We start from the raw sequence: 13,220 nt of genomic DNA, 5'->3' as shown, positions 1-13,220 counted from the left end.
GATTAGCAAAATTGAACATCTTTTCATGTGTCTCTTGGCCATCTCTCTGCATGTCTTCATTGGAAAAATGTCTATTCAAGTTTTCTGCCTATTTTCTAATTGGGTTTTTTTTTTTTTTTAACACACCCACAACATGAGGAAGTTCCCAGACCAGGGATCAAACTGGCATCACAGCAATGACCCAAGCCACAGCAGTGACAATGCTGGATCCTTAATACGCTAGGTCACCAGGAGACTCCCTGTTTATTAGCCCCTTTGTTGGTCATATCCTTTGCGAGTATTTTTCCCATTCAGTAGGCTGTCTTTTCATTTTGTCGGTAGTTTCCTATGCAAAAGCTGTTCAGTTCAGTTAGGTCCTATTTGTTTGTTTTTGTTTTTGTTTCCTTTTTCTTTAGGAGACAGATCCAAAACAATATTGTTTTGATTTATATCAAAGAGTATTCTGTCCATGTATTCTTCTAAGAGTTTTGTGGTTTCTGGTCTTACATTTAGAATTTTAATTCATTTTGAGTTTATGTATGTGGTTTGAGAAATGTTCTAATTTTATTCTTTTACAGGTAGCTGTCCAGTTTTCCCAGCAGCACTTATTGAAGAGACTGTCTTTTCTCTATTGTATTTGCTTGTCTCCTTTGTCATAGATTAATTGACCATACATGTATGGGTTTATTTCTGGGATCGCTATTCAGTTCCATTGATTTGAGTGTCTGTTTTTGTGACAGTACAATATTGTTTTGATTACAATAGCTTTTGTAGTATAGTCTGAAGTCAGGGAATGTGATTCCTCCAGCTCTGTTCTTTCTCAAGATTGTTTTGGCCTTTCAAGGTCTTATGTGCTACCATACAAGTTTTTAAATTGTTTGTTACAATTCTGTAGAAAATTCCATTGGTATTTTTATAGAGAGTGCATTGTGTCTGTAGATTGCCTTGGGTAGTATGGTCATTTTAACTATATTAACTCTTCTAATCCTTGAACATGGTATGGTATATCTTTCCATCTGTTTTAATGTCATCTTCAGTTTTTTTTTTTTTAATAACTGTCTTATGCTTTTCCAAATGCAGGTCATTTACCTCCTTAAAGAAGTTTATCCATAGGTATTTTGTCCTTTTTAATGCAATTCAAAAGGTCCTTAATTTCTCTTTCTGATTATTTGTTGTTAGTGTATAGAAATACAACAGATTTCTGTGTATTAATTTTTGTATCCTACATCCTTACCAAATTTATTGGTGAGCTTGGGTAGTTTTCTGGTGGTGTCTTTAGGATTTTCTGTGTATGGTATCAGGTTATCTGCAAGTAATTACAATTTTACTTCCTTGTAATTTGGATTCCTTTTACCTAGTTTTTTTTGTGTCTGATCGCAGTGGCTAGGACACCCAAAACTGTTGAATAAAAGTGGCAAGAGTGGGCATCCTGGTCTTTTTCCTAATCTTAGAAGAAATGCTTTTAGCTCTTCACATTGAATATGATGTTAGTTTGGGGCTTATCATGCACGGTCTTTATAATGTTGAGGTATGTCCCCTGTCTACCTGATTTGTGGAGTTTTTATCAAAATGGATGTTGAATTTTGTCAAAAGCTTTTTCTACATCTGTTGAGATGATTGTGTGATTTTTATTCTTCAGTTTATTAATGTGATGTATCACATTGAATGATTTGTGGATATTGAACTGTCCTTGCATCCCTGGAATAAATCCCATTTGATCATAGTGTATGATCCTTTTAATGGATTGTTGGATTTAGTTTTCTAATATTTTGTTGAAGATTTTTGCATTTATGTTCATCAGTGATATTGACCTGAAATTTTTATTTTTGTGTGATATGTTTGTCTGACTCCGACATCAGAGAGATGCTGGCATTGTAGAATGAGTTTAGGAGTGCTTCTTCCTCTGCAATTTTTTGGAATAGTTTGAGAAGGATAGGTATTAACTCTTCCCTAAATGTTTTGTAGAATTCGCCTGTGGAGTCATCTGGATCTCTGTTTATTGGGAATTTTTTAAGTTTCTGATTCAATTTCATTACTGGTAATTTGTGTGTTCATATATATATATATATAATTTTTTTTTTGTCTTTTTGCCTTTTCTAGGGCCTCTCCCACGGCATATGGAGGTTCCCAGGCTAGGGGTCAAATCGGAGCTGTAGCCACTGGCCTATGCCAGAGCCACAGCAACACAGGATCTGAGCCACGTCTGCAACCTGTACCACAGCTCACGGCAACGCCGGATCCTTAACCCACTGAGCAAGGCCAGGGTTCGAACCTGCAACCTCATGGTTCCTAGTCGGATTTGTTAACCACTGAGCCATGATGGGAACTCCTGGTCTGTTCATATTTTGTTTCTTCCTGGTTCAATCTTAGGAAATGGTACATTTCTGGAAATTTGTTCATTTTTTTTCTAGGTTGTCCTTTTTATTGGCATACATGTAGCTGTTTGTGGTAATCTTTGTATTTGTATCAAATAATTTGTATTTGTATCCTTTGCATTTATGCAGTGTCAGTTAAAATTTCTTTTTCATTTCTGCTTTTTTTGATGTAGGCCCTCTCTCTTTTTTTCTTGGTAAATCTGGCTAAAATTTTATCAATTTTGTATATCTCTCCAAAGAACCAGCTCTTAGTTTCATTGATCTTTTCTGTTTTAAAAATTTAGCCTCTGTTTAATTTCTGTGCTCATTTTTATGATCCCTTTCCTTCTACTAACTTAAGGTTTTGTTTGTTTTTCTTTTTCTACTTCCATTAGATGTAAGGTTAGAGTTGTCTTGTTTCATAATATAAGCTTGTATCGCTATAAACTTCCCTCTTAGAACTGCTTTTGTTGAGTTCTGTGGATTCTGGATTGCTGTGTTTTTGTTTTCATTTGTCTGTCTGTATTTTTTTGTTTGTTTTTTTCCTATGGTTTCTTCAGTGATCCATTAGTTGTTTAGCAGTGTATTGTTTAGCGTCCATGTGTTATGTGTTTTTTGCAGTTTTGTTTTTGTAGTCAGTTTCTAGCCTCATAGTGTTGTGGTCAATATGATTTTAATTTTTTTTATTTACCAAGACTTGTTTTGTGACTTAGCTTGTAAACTATCCTGGAGAATATTCCTAGTACACTTGAAAATAAGGTGTATTCTGCTACTTTTGGATGAAATGTTCTTTATATGTCAGTTAAGCCCATCTGATATAATGAGTCATTTAAGACCAGTGTTTCCTTATTGATTTTCTTTCTTTTTTTTTTTTTTTGGTCCTTTTTTTTTTAAGGGCTGCACCCCCAGCATATGGAAGTTCCCAGGCTAGGTGCTGAATTGGAGTTGCAGGTGCTGGCCTATACCACAGCCGTAGCAACACCAGATCTGAGCTGCATCCGTGACCTATGCTGCAGCTTGGGATCAAACCCTCATCCTCATGGATGCTAGTCCATTGCCTAACCCACTGAGCCACAGCAGGAACTCCCTTTATTGGTTTTCTATCTGGATTATCTGTTCATTGACAAAAGTGGCATGTTAAAGTCCCCTACTCTTACGGTGTTACTATTTCTCCCTTTATGTCTATTAATATTTGCTTTATGTATTTAAGTGGTCCTACATTGGGTGCATATATATTTACTGTTGGTATGCCTTTTTCTTGAATTGATCCCTTGGTCATTATATAATGTCATTCTTTGTCTCTTATAACAATTTTTGTTTTAAAGTCTATTTTGTTTGATATAAGTTTGCTGCCCCAGTTTGCTTTTTGTTTCCATTTACATGGAATACCTTTTTCCATCCCCTCACTTTCAGTCTCTGTGTGTCTTTAGATCTGGATTGAGTCTCTTATAGGCCGTATATATACAAGTCTTATTTTTGTATTCATTCAGCCACTCTATATCTTTTAATTGGAGATTTAATCCATTTACATTTAATCATTTCTATATATATACTTATTCTCATTGTGTTGTTTGTAGTTCATTGTTTTTGTAGTTCTTTTTTGTTCCTTCCTTTGTGATTTGTTAATTATCTTTGGTGTTATGTTTGGTATCCTTTCTCTTTTATGTGTGTATTTATTATAGGTTTTTGGTTTATGGTTACCATTAGTTTTATAATATCAATCTATATATATATATATAAATTTATGTATATAATAACTTGATTATTTTAACTTGCTGATCTCTTAATTTCAAATGCATTTTAACAGTCTTGCATTTTTAGTCTCCTCACAGTTACTATTTTTTGACCATGTATTTTTCATCTTTGTTTTGTGTATTCTTTAACTGCTTGTTGTAGCTATAGATGAGTTTATTATTTTTGTCTTTTAATCTTCTTAATAGCTTTTGTACCTGGTTGATTTACTGCCTTTACTGTATATTTGCCTTTATTGGTGAGCTTTTTCCTTTTATAATGTTCATATTCTAGCTGTGGCCTTTCTCTTTTGCTTAGAGAAGTCCCTTTAACATTTCTCATAAAGGTAGTCTGGTGGTGCTGAATTCTTTTACCTCTTGCTTGTCTTTACAATTTTTTTTGTTTTTTTTTTTTTTTTGGCTATGCCCACAGCATATGGAAATTCCTAAGCCAGGGATCAAACCTGCACCACAGCAGCAACCCAAGCCACTGTAGTGACAGTACCATGTCCTTAACCCACTGCACACAAGAGAACTCCTGTCTGTACAACTTTTGATCTTTTTATCAAACTTGAATGAGAGCCTTGCTGGATAGAGTATTTTTGGTTATGGGTTTTTCTGTCTCATCACTTTAAATATATAATGCACTACCTTTTGACCTTCAGACTTCTGTTGAAAAGTCAGCTAATAGCCTTATGGACGTTCCCTTGTATGTTATTTACTGCTTTTCCTTTGCTGTTTTTAATATTCTTTTTTTTTCTTTAAATTATACTATTTCAGTTATAAAATAGATGTCTTGGTGTCATCCTCTTGAGGTTGATCCTATTCGGGTCTGTCTGTGCATTCTGGACTTGGGTATGTTTTCTTCCCCAAGTTAAGGAAGTTTTCAGCTATCATCCCATTAGTTTTTGTTTTTTATCTCTTGTTTGGGTGTTCTTCCTATTTTCTAACTCTTTGTTAAAAACTTCTAACCTCTCATTCTGTTTACCTATTCTTCTTCCAAGTTCTTTGATTATCCTTACAGTCATTACCTTGAACTCTTTCTCAGGTAGATTTCCTATCTTCACTTCACTTAGATCTTCTTCTGGGGCTTCATCTTGTTCCTTCATTTAGACATGATCCCTATTGCCTTATTTTGCCTAGCTTGCTATTTTTGTTTCTCGTGTATCTGGTAGATTGTTTACATTTTCCAGCGTTGGAGAATTGGTCTTTTTAGATGTCTTATGCTTCCCACCTGCACACTCCCCTCTGATCACCAGACCTGTATGCTCTGTGGGTGCCCCCTATGTGGGCTGCCTCGGTCCTACTCTTGTGGCAGGCTGACTGATTTGGGCAGTCTGGTAGTCTTGGTTTGCCCTTAGTTGAGTTCATTGCCAGGCCCTGCTTTTTTTTTTTTCTTTTTTGTCTTTTTAGGGCCATACCTGTGGCATATGGAAGTTTCCAGGATAGGAATTGGAGCTGCAGCTGCCCGCCTCCACCACAGCCACAGCAATGTAGGATCTGAGCCACATCTGCGACCTATACCACAGCTCGTGGTAAGGTCAGATCCTTAACCCACTGAGCAAGACCAGGGAATCAAACCCACATCCTCATGGATAAACTAGTCAAGCTTTTTACTGCTTAGCCACCATGAGAATGTCCAGCCAGGCTCTGCTTTTTGTGGAGGCTGTTGGCCACTGGTTGGTGGGGCTCAGTTAAGAGGTGGCTGGCTGCTGAACCCTAAGGGGCCCACCACTGGGCAGAGTCCAGATACAGGAGATTCCTGGGCTGGTGCCCACCTGCCAGTGGGTGAAGCTAGTTCCTGGGATTAGTGCTAGCCCACTGGCAAGCAGAGTCAGGTCCTGGGGACTGACTTCAGGGCTCCAGATTGCAAAGCTGATGTCAGACTGCTGATGGATGGGGCCAGTTCCCAGCACAGATGGCTGTGTGATTCATTGTGTCGTGAAGTTTTGGTTGGCCTGCTGCTGGGCAGGACAGGGGCACATCTGAACCTTGGGTTTATGCTGGTCTGCTGATGGGTAGCTAGGTCCTGCCACAGCAGGCCTTCAGGCTGTAGTTGTCCTGGGGCTGGTTTTCACCTGCTGGTGAATGAGGCTATTCCTGAGACTAGAGCAAGCTTGCTAGTGGGCAAGGCTGGGGCCCAGGGGTTTCTGGAGCTGGTGTCTCCCTATTTGTGGATGGAGCTGGGTACTAGGGTCTCTGGCAGTAGAGCCCTGGATGTCCTGTGCCCTGGAGGACAGGGTCAGATCCTTGGCCCTTTGGTGGGCGGGGCCAAGTCCAAGGGCAGCTGTGGGTTCAGAGGATCTTAAGGCAGCCTGTTTTAAACATTATTTCTTGTGCAATACTTAGTATGTACATATGAATCAATATAGATATCAATTTCATTAATTCAAATAAACTTAATAATGAAGATATTACTTGAGTGTTGAATTGTAAACAGCTTGTTTTTTTCTTTTTTAGGTTGGACACCACTTCATGAGGCAGCTAGTGAGGGATGTAATGATGTAATTGTAGAGCTGTTAAAAGCTAGTGCTAATGTTAATTGTGAAAATGTAGATGGAATTCTGCCCTTACATGATGCTGTTGCAAACAGTCATTTAAAGGTACAGTGTACATCAGATTCGGCCCCTATTACTTTCTCTTAAAAAAAAAAAGTGAAAACAATGAAGGTTTCTTAAATAGAGAACTAAAATGATTCCTTAAAACAAAGGATTTTTTAAACACTGCTTAAAAGCACAAATGAATATGATATTGTATGTAGATTAGAAAGTAGTACATTTCCTAATAAATTATTTTTTTCATTTTCTCTTCATCATGCAGTTCATGTAAGTCAGAATAAAATGCAAGGGTTCAAAGTAAACACAACCTGGAGTTCCTGCCATGGCTCAGTAGTTAACGAATCCAGCTAGGACCCATGAGGTTGTGGGTTCGATCCCTGGCCTTGCTCAGTGGGTTAAGGATCTGGCATTGCCGTGAGCTGTGGTGTTAGTCACAGACGTGGCTCGGATCACGCGTTGCTGTGGCAGTGGCATAGGCTGGTGACTACAGCTCTGATTAGACCCCAGCCTGGGAACCTCTATATGCTGCGGGAGCGGCCCAAGAAATGGCAAAAAGACAGGGAAAAAAACAAAACAAAAACAAAAACTCAAAGTAAACACAACCTTTCAGTGTAACACATTCCGTTTATAGTTGCCTTAAATGATTTACTCTTGTGCATAAAAGAGTCTATGTAGTGATGGTGGTATATGTGACAGCTAGACTTTTTTTAAACTCAAAATTTCTCAGTGGGTTTGAAGTTTTGAAAAAATTTGGGTAAAAGTATCACAAGAGAAAATTACTAGGGTCATTATTTCAGTAACACTGAATTTCAAATATAGACATTAAAATTCCTCAATTTTTTTTTTTGGGGGGGGGGCTCTTTAGGGCCTTACATATGGAAGTTCCCAGGCTAGGGGTTGAGTTGAAGCTGCAGCTGCCGACTTGATGAAGAATAATGTCAGATGGATGGACTAATGTCCAGGGAGGCTTCTTTTGACCAAAGAAGCTCTTTGACCTTTAAGATTTTTAAAATAAAAAAGAGTAGACAAAATCTCAAGATCGTGTGGTTGTGCAGTGGAAGAAAGCAAACAAGGAGAATCATTAAAATGATGAGCTTACTGGTTATTTGTACAGAGAAAAGCCCACTTAAAGTGAAACCACTTAAATAAGAGCCAACACTTTATAGTGGTAGAATCAAGATTTTGGACATTATCTTGAAAAATAGAATATAAGAGTCTCCCCGACACCACCCCTATACTTGAAAATTTATTAGGTGTTACAGAGCTCAGATGTGGTTGTACTTAAGAGCTAAGCTTTATTACAGCAGCGTAGCAAGGATACATAGCTGCATAAGCATCAATGGAGTCACAGGTACCTCAAGCATTTCTGCAACCTTATTTAATACAAGACTTCAGGAAGTCCTACATCTGAGCATTTTGACTTTATAATCATGTGTAGTATATTTCCATTTTATTGTTGATGGTTTATAATATCAGTGATCAGTGGTAAGCTGACCAAAAACCAAGAAAAAGATGTGGACTTGATGGATGGGGAAAAAGCCATGTTAATGAGCCAGGGCCAGGCCGGGGATGGGGGGGGCGGTATTTGATAGGATTGGATTTTGTAAGTGGCCTTCATGAGTGAGATTTTTCCTGTTTTGAAGATTCTAGCTTATGTCATAGTAATTTGGTAACTTATGTGGTTGGAGAAAGTGATTACTCATATATGAGGGTCCAATGTGAAGATAAATTCAAGAATTGAAAATTAACCACAGGAAATAGCAGAAGTGGAGCTTGGTTTAGTAGGTAAAACACCGAACTGGTATTGGAAAGCTTGAGTTCCAAGCCTCGTTCTGATGCTTAAAAAAGATAAAGGTATCTTTACCCCTGAACAAGGATTTAGATCTAGAGCTATACTGTTCTGTATTGTAGCCGCTAACCACATGTGGCTATTTCAATTTCAATTTTAAATCAATTAAATCAAAATTTAAAAATTTTTGTATTAGCCGTATTTGAAGTGCTCAGTAACCACATGCAACAAGTGGCTCCCATATTGGACAGTGCAGATTAGAACATTCCATCATCACAGAAAACTCTGTTGGCCAGCTTTGGTCTAGAGCAAGGATTGGCAGATATTTCCTGAAAAGGGCTAGAAAATCAACAGTCTAGGTTTTCTGGGCCATACAATGTCTATTGCAGTTACTCGGCTGCTGTTCTAGTGCAAAAGCAACCATAAGTAGTATGGAAATGAGTGGGTTTGGCTATGTGCCAGTAAAACTTTATTTACAGAATCAGGCAGCAGACTGGATTTGGGCTGTGGGCCATAGTTTGCTGTTGCTTGATCTAGAGGATCATTTATATCCTCTTACCTAAGGATAACCTTTCATATCTTTATTGCCTTTATTTTAAGGAGAAATTTTCTATTTGAAAAGAAGGAGGTAGTATTTTTAATGATATTTCAATTCCTTTGACACTGACATACTGCAAGCATCTTTCCTCATATCTTCATTAATTTTCCCACCATGTGACAGTTCTTCTGTCATTGGCTCATTTCATTTCTGACTCATTTTTTCCTTTTTGTCCATATTACTTTATTTTGAGATAGAATATTGATAGATTATCTAGGAAGATTAAAAAGAGAGAGCAAGAGAGTTAAACACATGGTTTTATATACCTAATCAGGATCAATTCTGTAGCATCCTATATACTTAATTCTTAATTTTCTTTCATGCATGACTACATGCAGTTATTAAATACCTTATTTTCTTTTTAATTTTCAATTAAAAAAAAAACCTTGGAGTTCCCATTGTGGCTCAATGGTAACGAACCTGACTAGTATCCACGAGGATGGGGGTCCAATTCCTGGCTCCATTCAGTGGGTTAAGGATCTGGCATTGCCGTGAGCTGTGGTGTGGGTCGCAGATGCAGCTTGGATCCCATGTTGCTGTGGCTGTGGTGTAGGCTGGCACCTGCAGTTCTGACTCGACCCCTAGCCTGAAAGCTTCAATATGCTGTGGGTGTGGCCATAAAAAGCAAAACAAACAAACAAACAAAAAAAAACAAAAAAACACTTATTTTCTATTTAACTTATTTCAAGATAGTCATGCATTCATGTATTCTACCTTTTTAAATGTAGAGAATAAAAAGATAAGAAAAAAGAGAATGAAAGCTAAGATTTTTTTCGTAGGGCCATGCCCATGGCATGCAAAAATCCCCCAGGCCAGGGATTGAACCCCTGCCACAGCTCTAACCAGAGCCACTGCAGTGACAACACCAGGTCCTTAAGGTACTGAGCCATGAGGGAACTCTGAAAGGAAATGATTTTTTAAAAAGATAAAATGTGGGTAGGGATGGACATCCACTTTTGGACAAGATAGAATAGCAGGGACAAGATATCCCTTCCCACCTTAACAACTAGAAACATGAGCAAAATATATTAAATAAAATTTTTGAGATATTGGACCACATGCAGCAGAAGGCATTGGTCCCTGAGCAAAATGAAGCAAATGAGATGAGCCCTATGACTGCCCCACATTATGGACTAGAGGAAGTTTCCAGGAGAATGCTTAGGGAGGAAGAAAACATAGCCCTATGGTTTCAGTGAGTTGAAAAGATAAAATTTGGAGTTTAAAAGGCTCCAACAGTGAGAATTTATGGGGCAAAATACCAGATGGAAAAGATCTGTACCAAGAGAACTCTCCAGAGATTTAAAGAGAAATCCCCTCATTTTGGAGTTCCCATCATGGCTCGGTGATTAATGACCCTAGCTAGCATCCATGAGGACTTGGGTTCGATCCCTGACCTTGCTCAGTGGGTCAAGGATCCAGCGTTTCCGTGAGCTTGTGGTGTAGGTTGCAGACTTGGCTTGGATCCTGCGTTGCTGTGGCTCTGGCATAGGCTGACAGCCACAGCTCCGATTCAACCCCTAGCCTGGGAACCTCCATATGCTGCAGGTGCAGCCCTGAAAAAGACAAAAAGACCAAAAAGAAAAAAAAAAAAGAAAGAAATCCCTTTGGCTGATCTACAAATGTGTATAAGAAAACTGTCTAAGGCTAGGCAAAAAGCCAGCAGAGAAGATGGGCAGAACCAGTACCGAGCTTACACAGGGCTGATTAGGGAACTATTTTCCTAAGCCCCACTATGTGCCAACTACCTTACAAGGGCTCACATTTAATCCTCATAGGTGATAAAAGTGAGTTTCAGATGATAAGTAATTTGCCCAAGGACATAGTGAGTAGTAGGAGTGACTTTTCTGCTTGACTTTAAAACAAATATGCTTTCCTTTATGCTGAGCTAAACTCTAGGCTGACAGAACAAATAAAGGGACTATCCTTGTAATTTCTACTGGCTCATTTGCTCCTGAATTTTTCTGCTTCTCCATGCCTGGACACAAGTAGAGAGAGAGAAGCTACTACTCGCACATAGCATATTTTTACCATATTTGACCACTCTTATGAAATCAGAAGGTTTTTTTCAATGGTTTGAATCACTTGCTTGCCTTGTGTAGATGAAATCATTGGCTGATTTTACTAATTGACTTATATTGTCAACTAATCATGTTTTAACTTTAATCAATTACAAATTTAATTCTAATATACAATTTTGACTTATTCCAAGAAATGTTATTTATTTTAGAAACTTCAACCCCCAAATTGTTACAGCGTTGCTTTTTTTTTTTTTTTTTTTTTTTGTCTTTTTGCTATTTCTTTGAGCCGCTCCTGCGGCATATGGAGGTTCCCAGGCTAGGGGTCGAATCGGAGCTGTAGCCACTGGCCTACGCCAGAGCCACAGCAACGCGGGATCCGAGCCGCGTCTGCAACCTACACCACACAGCTCACGGCAACGCCGGATCGTTAACCCACTGAGCAAGGGCAGGGACGGAACCCGCAACCTCATGGTTCCTAGTCGGATTCGTTAACCACTGTGCCACGACGGGAACTCCAGCGTTGCTCTTTGACCTTAGTTTCCTCTTCTGTAAAAGATGGGGTTGGAGTGGATTATTTCTATTTTTTTATTTAGTTAACATTCTATGATTGTAGGTCATATATTTAGGAGATATAACATATTTGCACAGAGATTATTAGAATGGGCATTAGGTTCCTGGGATAGCTCATAAAACCTCCTAAACAATAAACATATCTGAAATATAGTTCAAATAGAACTTTATTCAACTACGTCTAATGGCAATTTTATTTTGTTTTGTTTTTTGCTTTTTTAGGGTCATACCCATAGCACATGGAAGTTCCCAGGCTCGAGGCCCAATTGGAACTGCAGCTTCTGGCCTACACCGCAGCACAGCAACACCAGATCTGAGCCTTGTCTGCAACCTACACCACAGCTTGCAGTAACACCTGATCCTTAACCCACTGAGCAAGAACAAGGATCAAACCCACATCCTCATGGATACCAGTTGGGTTCATAACCCATTGAGCCCCAATGGGAATTCCTAATAGCAATTTTTAATACAGCTTATAATATAATATAATATGATCTTGAAATGATCCTTGCTCCCTTCCCACCCTATCCTCTAGCAGCTTAGGGGACGATCAAGGGCTTTGTTAAAGATATAGAATAAATCCTTCTGCACATCAGCCTACCTAAATCTACCTCTTATGGCAGTGAAAGCAGCATATCTGGTACTGCTTGTTTTGTTCTCTTGTGAGGACAGATCAGCCCAAATCAGTGGATCACTTTACAGTTGTCATATCAAATTTAATCAAAATTTTCTTGGTCAGAGTTTGAAAACTCTTTGATAACTTTTAATATTTTGTAGTAATGTCTTACAGTGAAAGGAGAAATTACTGATCTTAGGTGTCTGTAGAAATAACTTTGAAAAAATACCTTCTAGGCAGCCGAGATTCTACTGCAGCATGGAGCAAACCCCAATCAAAAGGATCAGAAGCAGAAGACTGCTTTGGATAAAGCAGATGATGAAAACATGAAAGACCTGCTAAAATCTTATGGTGCTATTGAGACTCATAATAGAGATGAGACTGATGCTGTAGTCACTGGTATGTATGGCAATATAGCTGGCTTTTTATACAAGTGTATACTTGTGCTTAGGGAAAAAAATCTTCAGATTTGTGTAAATTGTTTCTTAACTGGGAATAAATGATTCGTATGTTTTTTAAACTCTTGAAAAGCATCCTTTATTTTTAGTGATAGCATATCCAAACTTGGTTTAATTTATGGATCATATATGATCCTACTGTATTGGAATTGTATTTTGAAATGAAACATGTACCATGCATTAAACAGTCAATCTCCCTAACATTGGATCTGAGATAGGGATGTTACTGGAACTATGCAGATTGGTTTACTTGTAGTGAGACTGGAAAAGGATGACATTATATTAAACTCTTTGCAACTAGGATTCCATTACTTCAGAATTTGTAATGATTCATGCAAAATTTGACCTGATGGCAACTTTTCCAGACTCTAGTATTCTAGTGCTAAAATATGAATCTGTTAAGCAAATATGTATGTGTAATATATACTGTAGTAGAAAGAATATCTCAAGGGAATGTATAGTCAGGTAAAATTTTGTGAACCATTCTTTAGCAATAGTTTGCATTTAAATAATAATGCAATAGTTGTATATAAGCAATAAGCATCTAGTG

At 38.1% G+C, this 13,220-nt stretch overlaps 1 protein-coding gene across 1 annotated transcript in view; it reads left to right on the top strand.

The window, feature by feature from the left end:
* Positions 1-13,220, top strand: part of ANKRD31 (ankyrin repeat domain 31) — a 160,267-nt gene that overhangs the window by 91,074 nt on the left and 55,973 nt on the right. The window contains exons 18-19 of the mRNA XM_047778111.1: positions 6,524-6,666; positions 12,449-12,611. Of these exons, the coding sequence (XP_047634067.1) occupies positions 6,524-6,666; positions 12,449-12,611 (306 nt within the window). The remainder of the gene's footprint in view (positions 1-6,523; positions 6,667-12,448; positions 12,612-13,220) is intronic.

This window comes from Phacochoerus africanus, chromosome 4, assembly GCF_016906955.1.
Source record: "Phacochoerus africanus isolate WHEZ1 chromosome 4, ROS_Pafr_v1, whole genome shotgun sequence".
Classification (NCBI taxonomy): Eukaryota; Metazoa; Chordata; class Mammalia; order Artiodactyla; family Suidae; genus Phacochoerus; species Phacochoerus africanus.
Note: the sequence above shows the minus strand (reverse complement) of the source record. Positions and strands in the feature narration are given on the sequence as shown.